Here is a 19,296-nt window from a genome sequence, read left to right on the forward strand (position 1 = left end):
TTTTGACAGGATGTCTGGAGTAGTCTAACCAGGACACCAGCCCCTATTGTTCATGTTTAGACCTGTTTAGTGCAGTGCACGAAAGTCCCTACAAATGCACTAAAGTACTTTAGAGCACTTTTGGCGCCCCTGCACACAACTGATGCTGGACATTAGCGCGTGCACTAAAGTACTTTAGTGCATTTGTGGGGACTTTCGTGCACTGCACTAAACAGGCCTATTCATGTTTTCTTGCCGCATTTCTTATTTAACGATCACATTAGCTTTCAGAGCCAGCTTTCAGACCTGCTAGTGCCGTTCGTTTGAATAGAATGGAGCTCGGGTGCTTGTCAACATTCGCGAGATGGGTCTCAATACTACCATGGCAAATTATTTTAATATCAGTATCATTACCTACATCATGACCCACATCTCTTACGGTATTATATCAACTATACGTTGTCCTTTTCGGTGCTACCGAGGTATATACCGTTGTCTGCACGAATTCCATCCAAGGGCTGTGCAACCAAAAGACTACACCAATCCGTATCATATATGTGGTACAGTACGGTGTACCACCCCATGATACACCCTACGACAGGAATACCCTCACCTAGGAATAAAAAGTGGGTTCCCATTGGGAACCCACTTTTTATTCCTAGGTGAGGGAACTTCCCAACGCCATGACTACCGACGGGATTGTCTGTATCTATTGCAAGCCGACTTCGCGTTATTTTAATACATGTAGTGCTGCGGCTCCTGCTAACCACTGGTTAGGTTAGTAACCAGTGAAGCCGCAGCCGTAATCTAACTTGTAGTTCGGTTGTCGTCAAGATTTCCGTGATACGGTACATGTAGTACACTTGATTTCTGGCTGGGTATCAGCTTTTGCGTTATGCCCAGCACTTGTCATCCTACTTTGCGTTATGAGTAAGGTAGATTTCCGTGATACGGTACATGTAGTACACTTGATTTCTGGCTGGGTATCAGCTTTTGCGTTATGCCCAGCACTTGTCATCCTACTTTGCGTTATGAGTAAGGTAGATTTCCGTGATACAGTACATGTAGTACACTTGATTTCTGGCTGGGTATCAGCTTTTGCGTTATGCCCAGCACTTGTCATCCTACTTTGCGTTATGAGTAAGGTGCATGGCTGCAGCCACGACGGAAGTGTCTATCCACAGGTGGAAGTTCTCATTCTACAAAGGAACTGTGATTCCTACAGAAGGGGTAGGGACCCTGCCTTGCTGCTGAAATAGTCTCGAGGACTATTTGGCTTTGTGTCACACCTGCTATAACAGCTTTAACGTCAAGCATCAGCATAGACGGGTAACCACGCAAAAGTGGGCTTGTGCGCTCGGCGACTCTGCGCTCACTGGAAGGATTCAGGGCCCACAGCAGTGTGTATACCAGGCCAAAACCAACGTTCGGGCCGCTATTTTGAGTTCTGTGTCGACCGGTTTGTTACCATAACTCGGTAAGATTACCGTGTTACCATAACACGGTGAGACGTCCTTGTTGCCGTATCTTGGCCTCCTACAACTATTGATCCAGCTCGGCAGCGCTGGATCGTCGCGTTACTAGCTCCGTGCGTCCGTTCATAGCAGCTTGCAGTCTACTGTGCCTCTGATGTTCATTCAAAGAGATCTATTCTACCGCAGCGCATTCTCGCCCAAGAACGCACACGAGGCAGCCTGCCTGGTCCCGTAGATTATTCTGGTCCTCCTGACTTCGGTAGCCTGTGTCGATTATGCGAGGGCGGACCCCAGCTTAGACGGGCGGCTCAGCGTCGAGCGTCTCACCGACGACGCCTAACTCATGGTGATTTACGTCGCCTTCGGTAAGGGCATCATGATACTCTCTTGCTCGTGCGGTCGGATCTTCATCAAAAGGGGCCACAAATCCATCAGCACATTATCATTTGGGGCCACAAACCTGTCAAAGAGTACCGTAAGAAGTACCGTCGATAGCCGATTGCTGTCCAGGCGACCGGTACAGCGTTGCAGCACAGGTGTCAAACTGCAACGCAACTCAAGTAGCGGAACGCGTCGCAACGAAGTCTAATCTAGGCACGTTTTGCGGTTCATTACAGAACTGCTGCAGATACGTACATGTATAAACCAATTGACTAGTAGTCCATTACGTACTTGCTCCAGGACTTCGTACGACCTCAAGGAAATATCACGATCCAGTAACACCACATTGGATCGCCATCGAGTTTGCTCGTCAGCATATGGGGTACATCGAGCATGCACGTTGTAAATTACCAGTAATTTTTAAAAATAAGCTATGGCAAACCAGCAATGCATCCGAAACGACTTAAGCGTGCTCAAAATTGTGCAACCTTCGAAGAATGGCTTGAATTACCGGTGTGGAACGTTTGCCACAGGACAGCACCCGGTTGTTTGCATACTCATGCCTTCGCTACCAGCAAAAAATAAACTAGCGCTGCTTGTGTGCCGTCCTAATTGCCTTTCAAGATTAACATGGGCGCTGCCAAGTTGTAGATCGAGATGCGGTAGTTAATCTAAGTTAGAAATTGTCGCGGTTTAGAACGTTATGTACCCCCTCAGCTCAACCCAACATGTCGATGATGTGCTCGTGCAGGCACTCGTCTACGGTAAAAGTTCCGCGGTAGTAATTAACCTAAATGCACCTTGTACACACAAGTGTAGATCGAGTTACCAGTGACAAGCATTGCCAAAGGGTGCCGTGTTGTGCTGGTACTCAGAGCAAGGCGCCATCGATTCAGGAAATAAAATTAAGACCGGTCTGGCATTCGAGTCATCTATGATTGCATTAACTACTACGCGATAAGTTGCAGGTAACATTGCCGTAGTCTAAGCTTGCCAAAAGCCTTTGCCCACTGGCTTGATCGACTGTTTCAACCTTTAGCCGTGCATGCAGTTTGCAAATATAGACGGTAAGTAACTCCAATTGATTTGTTGCAGTTCTTGCATTCATTCGGAGCACTTCAAGTCGTCATGTAGTATAGGAACGGTTTCACAGATACAAACTGTTGGCCTAATAAGCAGACCCGGTTGACAGATATCTGCAGGTTCCGGCGTAAATAATTTTGTGCAAGGTATTTCACTATCGTTGCCCAGAGGTGCTCAACAGAAAATGTTGTATAGCTAAAATTCAGTGCTGCTTTGGTAGAGTGCCCTTTTCAGGAAGCTGAAAGGGAAGACATAGCAACGAGAACTCCTGGAATGACATTCAATTAGGAACAGCCTACAGCGACACCAGGACTTTATAGTTCTAGTTACGCGCTTAATAGAGGATCTTTTAGAGCTCTCCCACTAAAGAGTTGATGCAAGTGTCAAATTCCGCTACGACATTTATTCTGCTCAATAGCTTCCTCTCTTCGATGCCTTTACGTCACTTATTGCGCGTTTTAGCTATAAACTAAACTTATTATACTACTGCAAATAGAAATGGATCCGAGGAATGTTTTGTTACATGAAGGAGCCTCATAAAGCTCATAAGCGGAAGATCACTGCAACGCTGTACCGGTCGCCTGGACAGCAATCGGCTATCGACGGTACTTCTTACGGTACTGCGCTAAGTCCAACTCTTTGACAGGTTTGTGGCCCCAAAATTTGATGATAAAGAGCTGATGGATTTGTGGCCCCTTTTGATAAAGATCCCGTGCGGTCCCAAAGGGTGAGAGGTGTATGAGTACAATAGGTTCCCCATGAACCCGACCAGCTCGGACGTGACGGTCAACACGAAATAGGGCTAGATGGCCACGCTCAGCAACACCCGGGTCAAGTGGCCAAGGCACCATTGAGGTATACCAGAGGTCGCATTGTAACGCCAAAGTACCTTCCGACAACTCAGTGCTGGTGGTGTGGTGGCGTTTCCAAGCCGTCGTGGGCCAAGAGCCATCGCGACAGAGTGGTCTCCCGGCTAGGTGGTCGACAGCCTTTGCCTCCATGCATGCTCGTGTACGTGTATTAATACGTGCAGATATGTTGACTACCGTAGTCAGTTATCTACCATCCACCAGTGACTTCACGACCAACTCTAAAGGAGTATGACTGAAGCACTCCGTGTGTGCTGCTCTAAGTATTTGGAGGGATCGTATATCCAGACTGAGAGCTGGCTAGTGTGAGGGTCGCGGCCGCAACACTCACACCTTCTGAGATCTCCCTGTATTAAGGTTTTCACCGCTAGGAGAAAGCAGCCTCATTGCCACCATGTTTTGAACAGCCACGCTGCCAAAAACGAAGGTGGCACGTTTCAGCCAAGGGTCGACTGTTTGTTTGTTTTTGAATTGAGGCAACTATTGTTGTCACTTAGCTAATACGATCATCAAAGCCAACGGCCGAAATTACTTCATGTCTACTCGCGGATCGGCGTCCGCCGGCGGTAGCTTTCTTAGCCGCTCTTGGGCACGAACTCATGAGTTACAGCTTTTTACACCAGGGATCGGACAATATATATTGGATATTGATTGTCGGCGAGGCAGTCATCACAATCACTTGTGTCGAGCATTCGTAAGACAGTTTGACGACAAATCAAATCTAGTGATTTGATTGGCGAATAGTACGACTTGCCAATTCTGTTGGCACTGCCAGGCGCAGAGGCTCTGCTAGGAAGGCCCGCGTTCCTCTTCGCTACTCTTTTTGATGCATTTCGTTGCACTTCGTATCCTGACTAATATCGGGCGCAGCGTAGTAGTGGTAGTAATGATTGGCGGTTCGATAGAACTGTGCGGAGGAGCGCTGCGACACCAACAAACTCCCTCTACATATCTAAAACACCACGGCGAGCTTAGATCGTTTAGATTTCGTAGTACTACAGTAGCAAGCCGAGCAAACTGGTAAGCGCCTTCAGCCGGGCTGATCAATTACATTAGCTTTGGCATTTTTCATGTATTCCCGAGAAGTTTCGCCGCTCATTTGACTCTTAGAGGCCCTCACGTCGTTTGCGACACCACCAACAGCTTGCCTACACGTGGCCGCGGGTGAGGTCGGAGGTGTCCACTACCGACGTAGGTGGAGCTGCAGCAGTGTGCGCCTCCGGGAGTAAGGCAGCCAAGCAAACCGCAACAAATACAAATACCAAGACTGGCTGACGCTGCCTTGTTGCTACTACAAAACAGTTCATTTCATGGCTTTGGTAAGATCCCATACATAATGTATTGAATGTTTACTCCCTCGCGTCCTCCGACAACGCCTCGGTGCGGAGCATGTGTGCGCGCTCGTCGTGCATTGTTTCGCTCGGAGGCGTCCTCAGAGGACACGACAGGGTTCGTGGGCCGCACTACCGGAGGAAGAGGGGCTCTATTTGGTTATGCATTAACTAGAATTCACTATAAAGCCCTGAACGTTTTGTTTGTCAAGCTGGGCTAATGGTTCGGGTGCATTTATTTCTTAACCATTCTCAAACAAGCGTGTACATTGTAGTCGGCAGTAGGGCCGCACTACCGACTACATGTTCGTGCTTGTGAGCGCCTTATTTCGTCGGCTCGACTGTAGGTGGCACGAGCAATTCAAAAACGGCAAAGCGGTTGTCCTCGGGTTCCTACATGCTCAACGGAGGAACGCACGCAACGACACTACCCTCTTTCGTGCAGTAAGTTTTGGCCAATCGCATGGTGCAAATTGTTGTCCGACAAACTGTCTTACGTTTTGACGGACAAAATACAATGTAGCCACTGGTATACTAAAACCAAGATGTAGCCAAAATGCGTTGATTGCAAAACGTAAGACGCTTTGTCTTACGGTAGGCTCTCTGGGGCTAAGTATCGTCTTACGAAAGAGCATGAATCAATATTGTACCAATATCAATATTTGCCACAACATATTGCCATACTTGCCTTTAGTATGGCGATATATTGTACTGTACTAGAGTACTAGTATATGAGTACGTTGAGTAATGTTAGCATGAATCGTCATGGCACTTATCCCCAATGGTAAGCGAGTCTTTACCCCTAACTGTACGTGTCCGAACATGATTGACGGTCTTCCTAGTGTCTAAAGCGAAAGTGACCAGACAGAAGCATCGACGAGCAATGTTAGAGACTCGGTTGGGGTACCTCGCCCTCTTTCATGACGTCTGTTGCCAAGGACACAAGCCAAGTTATTATCACCGACGTAGGTACCGCAGTAACGCTGCAGCTCTGAGGACTAAGTGTCCCCCCTCCTACGCATACGAAGTCTTTTCGCACGTAGTCGCAGTATCTGCTCAAATTTATTACGTATACACGCTGGTGCCATTACGTGGCTGTAAAGAAAACAGAAGTGCAGCCCTGCGGACCTCAAGGCTACTCTCATGGAGAAAACCATAGCTCGATAAGAGAGAGAGCAAGTCTACGTAACTTTCGCCTTCGTACGCCAGCGACTTGATCGAGGTCTTGGCGGGGCATTTCCCCGTGATTTCCCCAAACTTCTCCAACACAACGTTCGTCTTACCCCGCACACGAGTCCTCACTGAGCTCCTGGTGTTTTCGACCAGTGCCGCCCAGCCGGTGCGACATCATTGATGCTTCCTCCGTTAACTGCAGGATCCGCTCAACCCGCACCAGGAAAATGACGACGACAGTTCGGTACAAATGGATAAAAAGATTTGTCCCAAAGCCGTCGGCGGTGAGCGACAAATGGGCTAGCTGACTGGACGTCTGGCATCGTTAAGAACCTCGAATACTCAGGAAGCGATCGAACGCGGCGCCACGGAAACTGCAGCTTCAGTCGCACGTCCGATACACCGCTCAGAGGGAGCTGGCCAACTCAACTGGGCGATGTAGCATTAATTCGGCGCCTTAATAAGTCGCTCGCTGACTCGTCGCGAAACGTGAAAAACTGAGACTCGATTAAGTACTGACGATGGATTGGGGTCTGATGACCAGCGAAGGGCTGTTAGATTCCAAAAATGTGGTCAAAACGGTCCAATTCGCAGCCGGTTTTTCGTTATAGGCGCTCAAACATGAAGGTTTGAATCGGCCAAGAAACATGAGCTCAAGTGGGCTAGGTCACGATAGGGCTACGAGAAATAGCATTCTGTAATTGGTTGATCTTCAGAAAACATATGACTTTTGGAGTAGTCGACAGGACTAGGTTTCCTTGTCGGACACGATCATGTGCTTCTTTCTCACCGAGGCTCAAAACATGCATTAATTAAGGCGGTCAGAAGTATTCAATAGGCAACAGCCACGGAAAAAGGAGAGGAAAACTAGCTCATAGTGCTCTTTAATATCGTAAGAGAAGGTAGGGGCAGTTTTTCTTCCTGAACAATATTGACAATAATAGTGGATATTGATGGCATCGCTACAATACAATATTGATGCCCAACAATATTACAATTTTACAATATCAATTTTTATTTTCCGATCCCTGCTTCTACACACTGGGGCGCCCGTGGACTGCAACTATCGCACTGCATAAGTTTGTGGCTAGCGCATTCGGTATGGCTACGCTTAATGGGGTAGCCCGGTACCGTTGTGCATACCCTCAGGCTGTTTTAAAGGTCATTAGCGTCGACACCAACTCTCAGGTTGCTATTTGCGCGAGATTCTACGTTTTCCGTGTTATGATAACACGGTGTGGTGACCGTGTTACCATAACACGGTAAGACGTCAGTGTCACCGTATCGTGGCATCCTGTATCTGTTTGTGCGGCTCAGCCTACGCGGCACCCCTGGATCGTCGTGAAGTCCTCTACTGTACGCTCGTCCGTACATAGCGGTTTGTAGTCGACTGTGGCGGCGCTGCTCATTCAAAGCGAGCCCTTCAACACAGCGGTAGGCAACCCTCCCTAGAAGACCCACACTAGCAGTACTGCCTGATGCCGCTCCTTTATCATACATGTACTGCGCTTTAAAAATCTCCCTAAGCTGCTTCATTTGGAGTACGAGCTCGGACCTGTACGCTTGAGACCCTCACGCGTATCCACTAGAAATGCATCGCAAGCGTACTGTCCACTCTGACCGTATGGATACGCCTACATATTTTGGTTCTGGCCAATTGAGAGGCGCTCGACCCAAGCACCAAAGACATCCACCAATCGATGCGTCCGCGTCTGTACTTTGGCACCATCCTCTGTAAATTGCCTGCGGCTTTCTGTAATCACACCGCGCCCTCTGTAGATCATACACGGTTTCTGTAGTCCGACCCGTTCCTCTGTACATACGCTACTTCCTCCTGTAGATTGGACCCTCGCTCAACGCCATGACTACCAACGGGATTGTCTGTATCTATAGCAAGCCGACTTCGCGTTATTTTAACCCTTAACAAGGGTGCGTTGCGTTAGGCTGGAAGGACTACTTTAAATTCCAAAAAGTCTGCTCGGGTGTATCTAACGTTAGCTCGATTTTACCAACTCGAGTACAACTATATTTTTCATACTGGCACACTTTGAAGAAACTAATAGATTTCTTCTTTAGTTGCAAATGAGGGACATAGCCCCTCATTTGCAGCGCCTACATCATTTTTCTTAGGGAAATTTCAGGAAGGTGACTCAATATTAAAATTTGTGCAAAAGGTGATAGAAGGATTTGTGTCGAGAGCACATATTTCAGGTTCAGCAGCATTTGCTAGGGCATTGGGCCACGACATTGTTGCCTCCAGCGGCGACATGGGGAGTAAGACATCCAAGCCGTCGGTGATACTTTATGCAGCGTGGGCAGTGTCGCTTAAGCGACACAGAAGGCGACCGTACTCCACCAGAACAACTATCAGCAGAGGGCCATGCCTACACCGGCACCGCCTTCGCGTTTACCCAGTGCTATACTGACACAATTGGTGCATTCAGCGACGTGCATGGCATTCAGGTGCTGGCCGCTATCGATGGCCAAATGCACTTGGCACAAAACCTTGTATCACCTTTTGCACAAAATTTCATTGTGAGTCATATTCCGGAATTTTCCTTTTTATATGGAGCCAACTATCTACTGCCGGCGAAGCTGCCTACCGGACAGATTTTATAGTTTGTAGGCCAAGAGCTAAGAACGTAAGCGTTTGCAGCGCCGACCACCATTTTTTATATGGAGCCAATGATCTAATGCCAGCGAGGCTGCCCGAAATCCAGGCGGACAGGTTTACTTTGTAGGCCAAGAGCTCAGCTGCGTGGACGTAAGACATCCTCAGTTTATCCGTCAGTAACTAGGAACTATGGAATACAGTGTAGTTGTAGGCTGATTGGTCATCCTGCATTCTCTTGTCGCTAGCGCTGTCCTCATTTCATTGTCAATTGGCTTTGTGTGGTACCGGTCGGGATGTCAATATGGCTATATTTGTATAGGTATGGTGTGCGTTTGTGTGAGTATGGTGTGGCGAGATGTTGTTTAAATGTTGCCTGAGGTACAAGCAACTTTTTTTCGACGAATTAATCTGTGTGAGGCTGTCCATACAGCTCTTCTAGCTGTCCTCCCAGGATAATACATGTAGTGGTGCGGCTCCTGCTAACCACTGGTTAGGTTAGTACAGTAACCAGTGAAGCCGCAGCCGTAATCTAACTTGTAGTTCGGTTGTCATCAAGATTTCCGTGATACAGTACATGTAGTACACTTGATTTCTGGCTGGGTATCAGCTTTTGCGTTATGCCCAGCACTTGTCACCCTACTTTGCGTTATGAGTAAGGTACATGGCTGCAGCCACCACGCTTGCAGTGAATGACTGCGGCCACTGGTGATGCTGCTGATGGAGCCCATTCGAGCAACACTAACTTGAGCTCATAGGGCAACACGCGCAACGCTAACACACGGCAACACTAACACAGGCAACGCTAACACAAGGCAACACTAACACAGGCAACACAAACACAATCACCGACAGGGAAAGCGTAATTTACGCATCGTTATTTTGTGTGTCGACACTACATGTGTAATACGGGCCGAGCGCTACGTGCCGGTGTGTTCTGGGGGATAACCCCAGACCACCGCTGTAGAAGAACTAACGCCGATGTGCGGCATGAGTCCGTTCGCAGGAATGTGCTGGCCCCGCCTCGACGAATACCGCGCGGTCCTACTTCGCGGGCACCCCGCGCTTGTTTGCTGCGGCAACGCGATCTCGTAACTGCTCACTCCCGCTCATAAACGCAATAATACAAAGCAATAAGCTTACTAGCCTCAAACGTGTATATTCGCTTGAACATTATCATACAGTTCTGCATCCAATCTATCCCTATCGGCGCAAGACACGCGAGCCTTCGTCAGTGGGCGGCGGCGACGAGCACTGCGTCCGCAAATTTGCGAATGAGCCACATGAAGCAAACCAACGTTTAGATTGAAGTAAACATTACGGGGCGCGTACAATACGCCCCATCTCATATTTATACTGTGTTAATTGAGGCAACACAATGATGGGCAGATTTAGCGTTGCTCTAACGACTTCGGGTTAGCTGCCAGCTACTAGCTGGACAGGCTGGAGATAGCCATCCACTACACTCACGGTTGATCCTTGAGAGTGACTATTACCAAGCATCCCACGATCTAAGCGGGAGCACTGCTCGCGGGAACGAGCACGAGCAGAACCTCACGAGCGCGCTCGCGGATCTGTAACTGCTCGAGGAACTACCATGATCCAGAAAAAGTACTGGATTGCCCAGTAGAAATGAGCTAAGTGCGAATGTGCCTCACACAGTAGAAACTAGTAAGTACGCAATAGCTGCTTTCGAATGGGTGGGCCTACCAAAAATAGAGAAATCACCCGACATAGATGCAGCAGATATGACAGGCTTAACACGAAAATATGTCGACATATCTTAAAGTTTGGCCGAGCAAACTCTGGTCGATCCTAATAGTCTCATTTCAAGTCTTTGATCACACTATAGGACAATTAGTGCGGGACACTTTGGAGCTGAATCTTTCCAGATCCGCTAGAAGTTCGCGAATAGTAGGCTTGAAGTTCGCCATTTCCCTTCCTACTCCCTCCTGTGCAAGCGCGACAATGATTGACGGAGACGACGGCGTGATCCTGCTTCTCTACGAGGCGTACAAGACGCACACGGAGCGCGTGCGCGACGCCCGCCGCGACGTTCATCAACTCCTGCTGGAGGAGGAGTGGCGCGTCGCCATGCGCGAGCGCCACTACCTCACCACGCAGTGTCTCGACGCGCCGTGTGCATCCGGCTGGATGACGCTGTACGAGTACGGCACTGACATCAACTTCTTGAACGCTACGAGTCTGACACGGTGAGTTCTTTGAAAGGTCTGTATTATATTTCTATTCTAACACTATTGCTACGAGTACAGTAGCGCGTTTGATCAGTTGCTCTGTAGATTATCTTGCTTCTACTACATGACGCCACCTCGTCGAAAGGGAGCCCACCCAAGCTGCGCTACTTACACCATGTGCTGGGTCTCGTTCTTACCTTCTACGTCGGGTCGATGGAGCAGAGCTCCCTATGCATCACCTTTGGGGCCCCACCCAGCACGCTCTCCAGGACGCTGCGCAAAGCCGAAGAGGCGTTAGTGCGGGCGCTGAACGGCTACGCGCCTGCGCGTATCTCGTGGCCCTCACCCTCGTGCCAGGTAGAATTGGCGCGGATGGCAACAAGCGTGAGCCATTGCTCACCCACACGTTCGGGTTTATAGATGGTAAAACCCTTCGTGTACGTATGCATGCTCTTGAACTTGCCTTTTATTTTGTATATTCAATAACTCTAAACGCTTTTGCAATGTGTTGTGTAGGTGCAAGAGCCTTCTAACGCAGACCTTCAGAATGCCATGTACAATGGCTGGCTGCACTCGGTCTTCGTAACCGGCACGATCTGCTTTGCAGCGGATGGCTGCATTATCTGGTCTCGCCACAACTGTCCGGGGTCGTGGAACGACTCGGACACGTCCTTGGAGTTCCGCGGCAAGCTGACGGACCCCCAGTACTGCCCTGATGGTCGTATGAGCGTAGTGTCCGATTCCACCTTCCCGTGCTCCACGGCCATGACGGGGCGAATCCTCACCCCGTTGAAGGACGGAGATATCGAGAAAATTGAGCCTTCACTGCGCGCCACTGCACGCACCCTACACAGTGCTATCACTTCCATCCGCCAGGCTGCCGAATGGGGAATGGGTTGCGTGCAAAAGGTCTATAGCAGACTCAACTTGCCGCTGCCCTACGACCCGAACCTACGAGGCATGCGCATCGGCAACCTATTCCGGCTTGCGAACTACAGAGTTCGCACAGTCGGGATTCCAGAGATCAAGACCACGTTCTCCGGCGCGATGGAGATTCCCGAGCAACTAACGCTGTCGTGGTGTGGATGAAGTGTTTTGCATCTCCGTTCGTAGCTTTCACGTACTAGTGCACCTTCGTTCGTGCAGCATGCACGTTAATAGCTACAATCGAATACATGCTGCAAATCCTCGCAACAAACCTATTGCTTGCGACTAAGGGCTGTATTGAAGATGATACGCTACTAAATGCACTTCCTCCCTCTTTCGATCTCCTTGCACGCTAGAGCATTTGCGGCTCAGTCTTTCTTCGTTAGAGCGCCCAGAATGAGCAACAGTTCTTGAGTGCGAGCCCGAGCATCTTCCTTGTCACGACGGGCGCGCTCCTCCGCCTCTTGTTTCTCCTGACGGCGCCGATCCTCCGTCTCCAATCTCTTGTGACGGCTACGCTCCTCTGCTTCCGCCTTGTCGGCAAGGTAGCGGGCTTCGCGAGCAGCAAGCTTGTCACGGCGACGCTGCTCTTCTTCAGCGCGGCGGAGCTCAGCCTTGCGCTCGCTCTCATCGCGCATTAGCAGCATCATCTCAAACATGGAGCCGCCCATGTTGCTGGCGCTGCTCTCCAAGTCGGTCAGACGCTTTTTGAGCTCGGCGGTCGCCCTGGCAGCCTTCACGCGCTTCGCCTTGGCGAAGCTAGCCTCCGAGAGCTCCTTGTCGTCCTCGAGGGCACGCTTGCGCCCCACGGTGTCACGAAAGTCACCCAAGTCGATACCTCCGAGTCGGTTCGAGGAAGTCGCGTAGCCTTTCGGCTTGGACTCCTTCTTGCTCGGCGCGCGCCCTTTAGCGCCTTGCTGCGACCCATACTTAGCCTTAGCAGCGCTGGCTGCTGTCGTAAATGCGCCAGCGGCAGCTGCTGCTGCTGCTGCAGCAGCAGCAGTGGGGCCTTGCCCGACCTTCTTTGTTGACCTAGAGCGCAACTTTCGCTGCATCGACTGAGCCGACGGCGGAGGAGGGCACGGCGTCGCGAATGCCTCCAGCCCCTCGCAGACGCCGGCCACGTCGAGCAGCTCCGACAGGTCCGCGTTGCCCACGCTGTCACCGACCGACGTCGGCGTCTCGCCGGAGTGCATCGAGTCGTTAGTGGTGGTGCTTCCGCCCATGTCAGCGTCGGCGTCTTCGCGCGTGTTGTTCCCGGGCCCCTCCTCATCCTCGAAGTCGAACGAGAAGTCCTGCTCATACTCCTCCTCTTGTTGGTCGACGTCGGCACCGTCCTCCATGTCGACGACGCTGGCCTTGTCGTCGATAGCTTGTTTAAACTGCTTCGCCAGCTGCACATGTGACGGTATGTTGGCCACGCCCGTAGGTTTGCGCGCATTGTAGAGCACCTTGAACTTTCGACGGAGGCTCTCGTGGTCGTGCTCGGCGACACCACCACCTCGGTTCGCGTTGTAGGAGTTTGCGAGTCGCTCCCATTCGTCCTTGCCAAGCGGGAGGTAGTGTTCGACGAGCGTCAGGAGGCGGCGCACTTCGGACAACTTGTAGTTAGTGCTTCCACTCAACTTCGCCATCTATAATCAAAGCAAATACACGAGGTTGTGAGTGTCAAATAGTAACCGTAGGTGCCAAGGTGACGCGACGGCAGCTTTCATGAGGAGAGCAGCGTACCGGAAACGGGGTAGGAGGAGGTGAGCGGGGTCGAGTGGGGGTGTGGACTTGAGCTAGGCTTGAAAAAAACAATAATGAGAGCGACAGGAGCTTGATTTCCTCTCCGTCGCCGAAGGAGGCTCCAGCAAGGCAAACACAGTACTGCTACTTGAAGTTGGCGCGTACTGCGTTGGCGCGTACAGCTACTCGTGGGCCTAGTTGGCGCGCAAACTGAGCGAGCTCGTGGTTGATACAAAGATTAACATAGAGGCAAATAGCAGCTCACAGCGTTCATTTTGGCGCCAAGTTCACGGCGATCTCTGCTGGCACGTCAACAACAAAGGCAAGGCACAAGGGATAGATGCACTTCAACGCAGTTAGATTCAACAGCGAACCAGATTTGAATACAATGTCCTTACCAATTGCTGTAAATCTCCCACTACTTCTTCTTGACTTCAACCAGACCTCGACCTTGAGAGCGCCGCCTACGGGTCTTGCTCGTCTTGGATGTCGCAGTGGCGGCAATTCGCGTGGCCACAGCGGCACACGAACCAAAGATCCGGTCCGTAGTCCACGGTAATCTCGTCTCCCTCGTAGATGGCGTGCGTGGTGACCACCACGACCGTGGTCCGCCGCCCATTCGCAACTTCCAAGTAGATAGAAATGTCCACTTTGATCCGAATATCCAAATGCAAAGACCAGATACCCGTTTATCACCATGCTGTGCGTACTGTCGAGATGAAACATGGTCGTGCACTGGGACCGACTTTGCACGTCCACATAGTCTCGGACGAGACGAAGACAGGTCATACCAACCCGGAGAGGATACTCCTTCGGGCCATCACCAATATGGTTCATTGTACCAGCAGCCCCAGCTCGAGAATCGGGCTGGGTATCACACAAAATCACCATCTCCATATCTGATAGTCTCCAAATTATTATACAAATGCGCATTGCAAAGGTCGATCATGGGCTGCATGGAGTGCTTTGGGCGGTCACGTCTGTAGTTTTTCACAAAGTCGGCTACCTGCTGATCTTTAGGAGTTGGCCCGATCATCTCACCATGGAAAACTTTTGCACAGATGCCTGCATACAACTTGGACGCCGTAGGTTTCCCACCGCTGTCGAGGCTCGTCTTTATGTAGTCCTTCATCTCTGCAGTAAGTGCACGTTTCGGGGGGGGGGGGGGTCATTGATGTCCATTATATGCTCGCCCTGCTAGAAAACTTCGCACGCACCGGACGACAGGCAGGATTTGACCTTGTAGCGACACAAACTAGACGCTGCGCCGCCTTCCTCCTGGGTTTTGCACCGCTTAGATCGACAGAGAACCATTCGAGACTTCATGTCGCGGCTAGTCTGAGCAAGGCTGTATCTCTATCAGACAAGTGGCCAATAGTGCAGCCAACTTGTGTACATTTGTCGATACAAACTGTCGGTAGAGTCTTTCGAAAATCTTCTAGAGCTCCAGACGCTTTAGATTTGAAGATCTTCGCCCATGGTGGCCGCCCCGTTTGTTCATGCTCAGTCTCAGCTTCAGATGCGGACGTCCCCAGTTGCAGCTCTATGTGGTCTCCATCGTCGGACGGTCACTCATTGCTGCAAAGTGCTAAAGTGTTGAAGTGTTCAGCAGCTCTTTTGTATGGCAGCCTATTTATGTCTTGGTGGTTATGCCTCTATTTGTGTGTGTGTGCTCCCGACCAGAATGTTGGTGGAACTTCACCTTTTTTGGGCAGTCTGACTTTTTTTATAATGGCCGTACCACTCACTCGCCACGCGAGCGCCGGCGTGTGGCATGAACGCCAGCAGCAAGAAAGGAGAGACGTTCCTACTGCCTACCGCAAATCGCATGTAGTGAGCTGCACCCTGATATTAGCCAATTAAAAAGCATTGAGCAGCAGTCCCTGAATCGCATGTAGAGAGATGCACAAGCCCCAAACCAACCAATTAGCCGCAAGCCTGACGGCACCAGCATTGTATCACAGACATTCGGCTTTTGCCATGACGCGCGTTAAGCCGCGCCCTGTGGGCAGACCGCGCCTCGGAGGCAAGGGGCGCCACCACATGAAGCACCTAATTAAGGGTATTTCGATGGAGAAGAAGCTGACAGTTCTCGCGTTCTGGGCATCTGCCCCTCTACCCAAGATGCGCAGTACTATTGCGCACTTCTGGCCAGAACTAGCGCCGGAACGCTACAATTCCAAGCGCACCAAGATCCAGCGCTGGCGAAGGGATTCAGCCAAGCTCGAGGCAGCTCTAAAAGGGCGTAAAGGTAGCCATCTAAAGGTGCGAAGCGTTGGGGTAGGGACCATTCTCTCTGAATCTGTTGAGCTAGAGATCGTAGCATGGATTACCCGTGTCGCCCCGAATGCTAACTTTCCAAGCTCAGCGGATTACTGTGGAGGCTGGTGTCGCCTCCTTCAGGGCGTCGGACAAGTTTTTTTTTTAACACAGCTAATTTAAATGTGTGTATGTATGAAGCTGCTTTCTTTGAATATTTGCCAATGAAGAAAACAATCAATGCCCGTAGTGCTAAAACGGTTTGGGTCAAGTGCGCGGGGTCTTCAAAAGAACGGGCAACAATGATGGTGTTGGGGGACTTGAACGGGTCAAGCACACGCCGTTCGTCGTGTTCAAGATGAAGCCATCCAAGAACAAGGAAACTGTCAAGGCCAATAACGAGAAGCGCTGTGGATTCGGTGTTCGGACGTGGCCGAAAATCAAGCGCATCAAAGAGGAAACAGGACTGCAGATTTACACGAACGAAAAAGGTGGGCTCATGCTGTGAAGTCATTGTGATGGGATTCTATGATACTAATTTTGATCATGGTTTGGTTTTGTATGCTAGGCTGGTGGAATAGAGATCTTTCGATACGATTTCTAAAGTTTCACTTTGGCAACCGGTCGTTCTCAGAGGAACCCATCCTGCTTCTCTGGGACGACGTTAGCGGACACTGGACTTCGGAAGTGCTTCTCTACGCTGCTTCGATCAAGGTCGTTTTGATTAAGGTTCCGCCGAACGCCACCGCCGTCTGCCAACCGGCAGATGCAGCATGGAACTTCCCATTCAAGTGGGGGCTCCGGCAGCTGTGGCTCGACGACATGCAGGCGCAGCTAAACCAGCCGCGCCCAGAGGGCGAGAAGTTCAAGCTGGAACCTCCAGGACGTGCCGGAATGTGCAGGTGGGTGCGCCGTAGCTGGGATGGACTAAGCACCGACACTATTGCGAATGGGTACAAGAAGTGTAGTTTGCAGCTGAGCAACGAGTGCCTCGCCGCGGCGTCGCTGGTAGATGAGCTGCAGCAACTTTCGTTGGCTGGACCAGTTGTGGACGCTGACCAAGACTTCGACCGCATTATCGAGGAAGCTGTCGTGTAATGCAAATAGATCGGTGTTCTGTTTTTATGAGTCGTCTGAATATTGATTTTGGAAGGTTGTATCTTGCTCATGAACATTGGGTGCAGCTCACTACATGCGACTTGCGGTAGTGGTCACTGCCAAGTAAGGATTGCCTACGACAAGCAGCGCCAAGCAGCGCACGTGGCGGGCTGCCTGATCGCGTGCGCACGACGGTATGCACGCGAGAGATCGCGCGGCGGCGGGAGGGGGCTCAACAGAGCGTGTGGTGGCCGTGCTGGAGAGCTCTCGATGGCACGCGGGTGCTTAAGTCCCTGTGCGCGCACGCAAAGTTCGTGGTGCTGTTATTGCAGCAGAGCGCGCCCTCAGTCGAGCTGAGCTGTCTCCGCAGCATGCACGGCTCCGCCATCCTTGGTGGTGTGGCCCACACGACCTTCTATTCGATTAAAAAGTTCCAAGCTCCTGGGAATACCTGAAACCTTGTCACTAAAACGAGGTAATATTGGAACATTTTTCGCGGTTTCAGGTAAAAAAATGAGCATGCTGAAGGATATTTTCCCTGGAACCGCGAACTATCTTCCAGGTTTCAAGTTCCAAGTGTTTGCTGAATGGCTCTCTCGAAACGGGAGACGCAGTACACTATCGTTTCTTTTAACTGCGTCTCCCCGGGAGTTTCGGGGAGACGTAAAACCTCGGGAGACGGTCTCTCGAGGTTTTACGTCTCCCGTCTGGTGAGCCGCGTCTCGTCCGAGGGGTGCAATAACCACCCATACCGATGCCTTCATCATCTCGGACGTGAGCAGCCAGCTTATTTTTAAATGCTTAAAAGTTAAACCGCAAAGCCCACCGCGAGCATAACGAACATCTCAATTCCAGAGAGAACGCCGCCGGGAAGCGCACCGTTATTGGAGGTGGCGTTCAGCAACGCTTGCTTGACGATCGAGTACTGCAGCTATCAGGGGCTTTATATCACCCTCAGCCACGGCAACCAACGACACGCACGACGCAGCTCGTCCGCGTGGCTCTATCTACGATGAACAAAGTACAAACCATAAGTCAGTTGGCGCTCGAGGATTAAATGCAACGGCATGAAGTTACCTCCAAGTTGGAATCGGATCCAGCCTTGCTCGCCACGACCTTGATCGTCTCCAGAATCGCCTGCAAAAAAGCCATTCACTTGACCAGATCAATACAATGGCAGTTCAGAGGAGAAATAGTACAAAAATCAAACTTGTAGTTGTACCTTGACAGCGCTCGATTGAGGTGACCCCTACCTAGTAGCAACTTATTGCCACGCCTGGTCTTCAGCTGCGCGCATCTCAGCACTCCAGTTCTTGTTCAAGGCTATTGTGGTGGGGTGGGCATTGCTGGTCTTGGTCTTGGTGGAGACTCTCGTCCGAACCGCGACAAGTACATCAGCCATTCTCTGCGTGTGTCCCCACCTGCTCTGTTCGTGGCGGAAACTCGCGGCCAGCGAAGGTCGATCCTAACGTCGGTGGACCTTTTGCAGTGTGCATTGCGGCTCGCCACTTCTCAGTCTCTGCGCTTGATCTCCGAGTGTTGAATGTTAAAACTTTTAACTTAAAAGTTGCGCCTTGACCCCCCCCCCCAGACGACCCATCTATCTCTCTATCAGCATTTTGCTGAACACACAACACTCCAACCTGATAAGTTAAATCTAATACTAGTAGTACTCGAGTCATAGAGTCATAGAGCTGACCCGAAGGCCATTTCCACAGCGCCATCAGATCCCGAAGGCGTCAGGCGTCGGCGCTGCAGAAGTTTCCTCCGGGTCAAATCTGCGGCGTCATCACCATTTGCTTCCTGCAACCTGGTGTGGCATCACACAGCAATGTGGCTAGCCAGCACCTCGAAACCTGTCATCCTCGATCTTAACAAACTTATCCGTCACGTATCCGGATTCCTATCATACAAACGCCCACGCTTCCAACCTGTCCCCCATCTATCTGGTCGTCTTTTATGACTGTTGCGCTGCCCCTCACTCGCTCACTCTCCCATCGGGCAGTTCAAGCTCATTGCACGTGTCCAGCGGCGGCGACTCGTACAGTAGAGAGATGAAGCTGCTCTGGGCGCTGGCGGCGCTGCTGGCCACGGGCGCCTCGGGCGCGGCCATCGACCCCAAGGACAAGGGCGAGCCGCTGTTCCCCGACGGCCACCCCAACATCACGTACCTGACGGACAAGA

General features: G+C 50.9%; 7 protein-coding genes across 7 annotated transcripts; 3 read left to right on the top strand and 4 right to left on the bottom strand.

Moving 5' to 3' along the window:
* Positions 1–4,935: 4,935 nt before the first annotated feature.
* PHYSODRAFT_335773 (hypothetical protein) lies at positions 4,936–5,199 on the bottom strand (the record flags this gene model as incomplete). Its single annotated transcript, XM_009533230.1, has 2 exons — positions 4,936–5,068; positions 5,141–5,199. 2 exons carry the CDS (start codon positions 5,197–5,199, stop codon positions 4,936–4,938), a joined length of 192 nt encoding a protein of 63 aa, XP_009531525.1.
* A 5,671-nt stretch (positions 5,200–10,870) lies between these two features.
* PHYSODRAFT_256076 (hypothetical protein) lies at positions 10,871–12,186 on the top strand (the record flags this gene model as incomplete). Its single annotated transcript, XM_009533231.1, has 3 exons — positions 10,871–11,115; positions 11,247–11,454; positions 11,614–12,186. The coding sequence occupies 3 exons, from the start codon at positions 10,871–10,873 to the stop codon at positions 12,184–12,186; spliced, it is 1,026 nt and encodes a 341-aa protein (XP_009531526.1).
* A 1,118-nt stretch (positions 12,187–13,304) lies between these two features.
* PHYSODRAFT_513325 (hypothetical protein) lies at positions 13,305–13,658 on the bottom strand (the record flags this gene model as incomplete). Its single annotated transcript, XM_009533232.1, has 1 exon — positions 13,305–13,658. A coding segment is annotated over one exon (354 nt), but the record flags the coding sequence as incomplete, so codon positions are not given.
* A 561-nt stretch (positions 13,659–14,219) lies between these two features.
* Positions 14,220–14,390, bottom strand: PHYSODRAFT_513834 (hypothetical protein; the record flags this gene model as incomplete). Its single annotated transcript, XM_009533233.1, has 1 exon — positions 14,220–14,390. A coding segment is annotated over one exon (171 nt), but the record flags the coding sequence as incomplete, so codon positions are not given.
* A 239-nt stretch (positions 14,391–14,629) lies between these two features.
* Positions 14,630–14,791, bottom strand: PHYSODRAFT_514622 (hypothetical protein; the record flags this gene model as incomplete). The annotated part of the gene is made up of 1 exon (XM_009533234.1): positions 14,630–14,791. The coding sequence occupies one exon, from the start codon at positions 14,789–14,791 to the stop codon at positions 14,630–14,632; it is 162 nt and encodes a 53-aa protein (XP_009531529.1).
* A 968-nt stretch (positions 14,792–15,759) lies between these two features.
* On the top strand, positions 15,760–16,086 carry PHYSODRAFT_412117 (hypothetical protein; the record flags this gene model as incomplete). The annotated part of the gene is made up of 1 exon (XM_009533235.1): positions 15,760–16,086. A coding segment is annotated over one exon (327 nt), but the record flags the coding sequence as incomplete, so codon positions are not given.
* A 564-nt stretch (positions 16,087–16,650) lies between these two features.
* Positions 16,651–16,986, top strand: PHYSODRAFT_410230 (hypothetical protein; the record flags this gene model as incomplete). The annotated part of the gene is made up of 1 exon (XM_009533236.1): positions 16,651–16,986. A coding segment is annotated over one exon (336 nt), but the record flags the coding sequence as incomplete, so codon positions are not given.
* Between the last annotated feature and the right edge of the window lie 2,310 nt (positions 16,987–19,296).

Source organism: Phytophthora sojae (assembly GCF_000149755.1).
Source record: "Phytophthora sojae unplaced genomic scaffold PHYSOscaffold_6, whole genome shotgun sequence".
Lineage (NCBI taxonomy): Eukaryota > Oomycota > Peronosporomycetes > Peronosporales > Peronosporaceae > Phytophthora > Phytophthora sojae.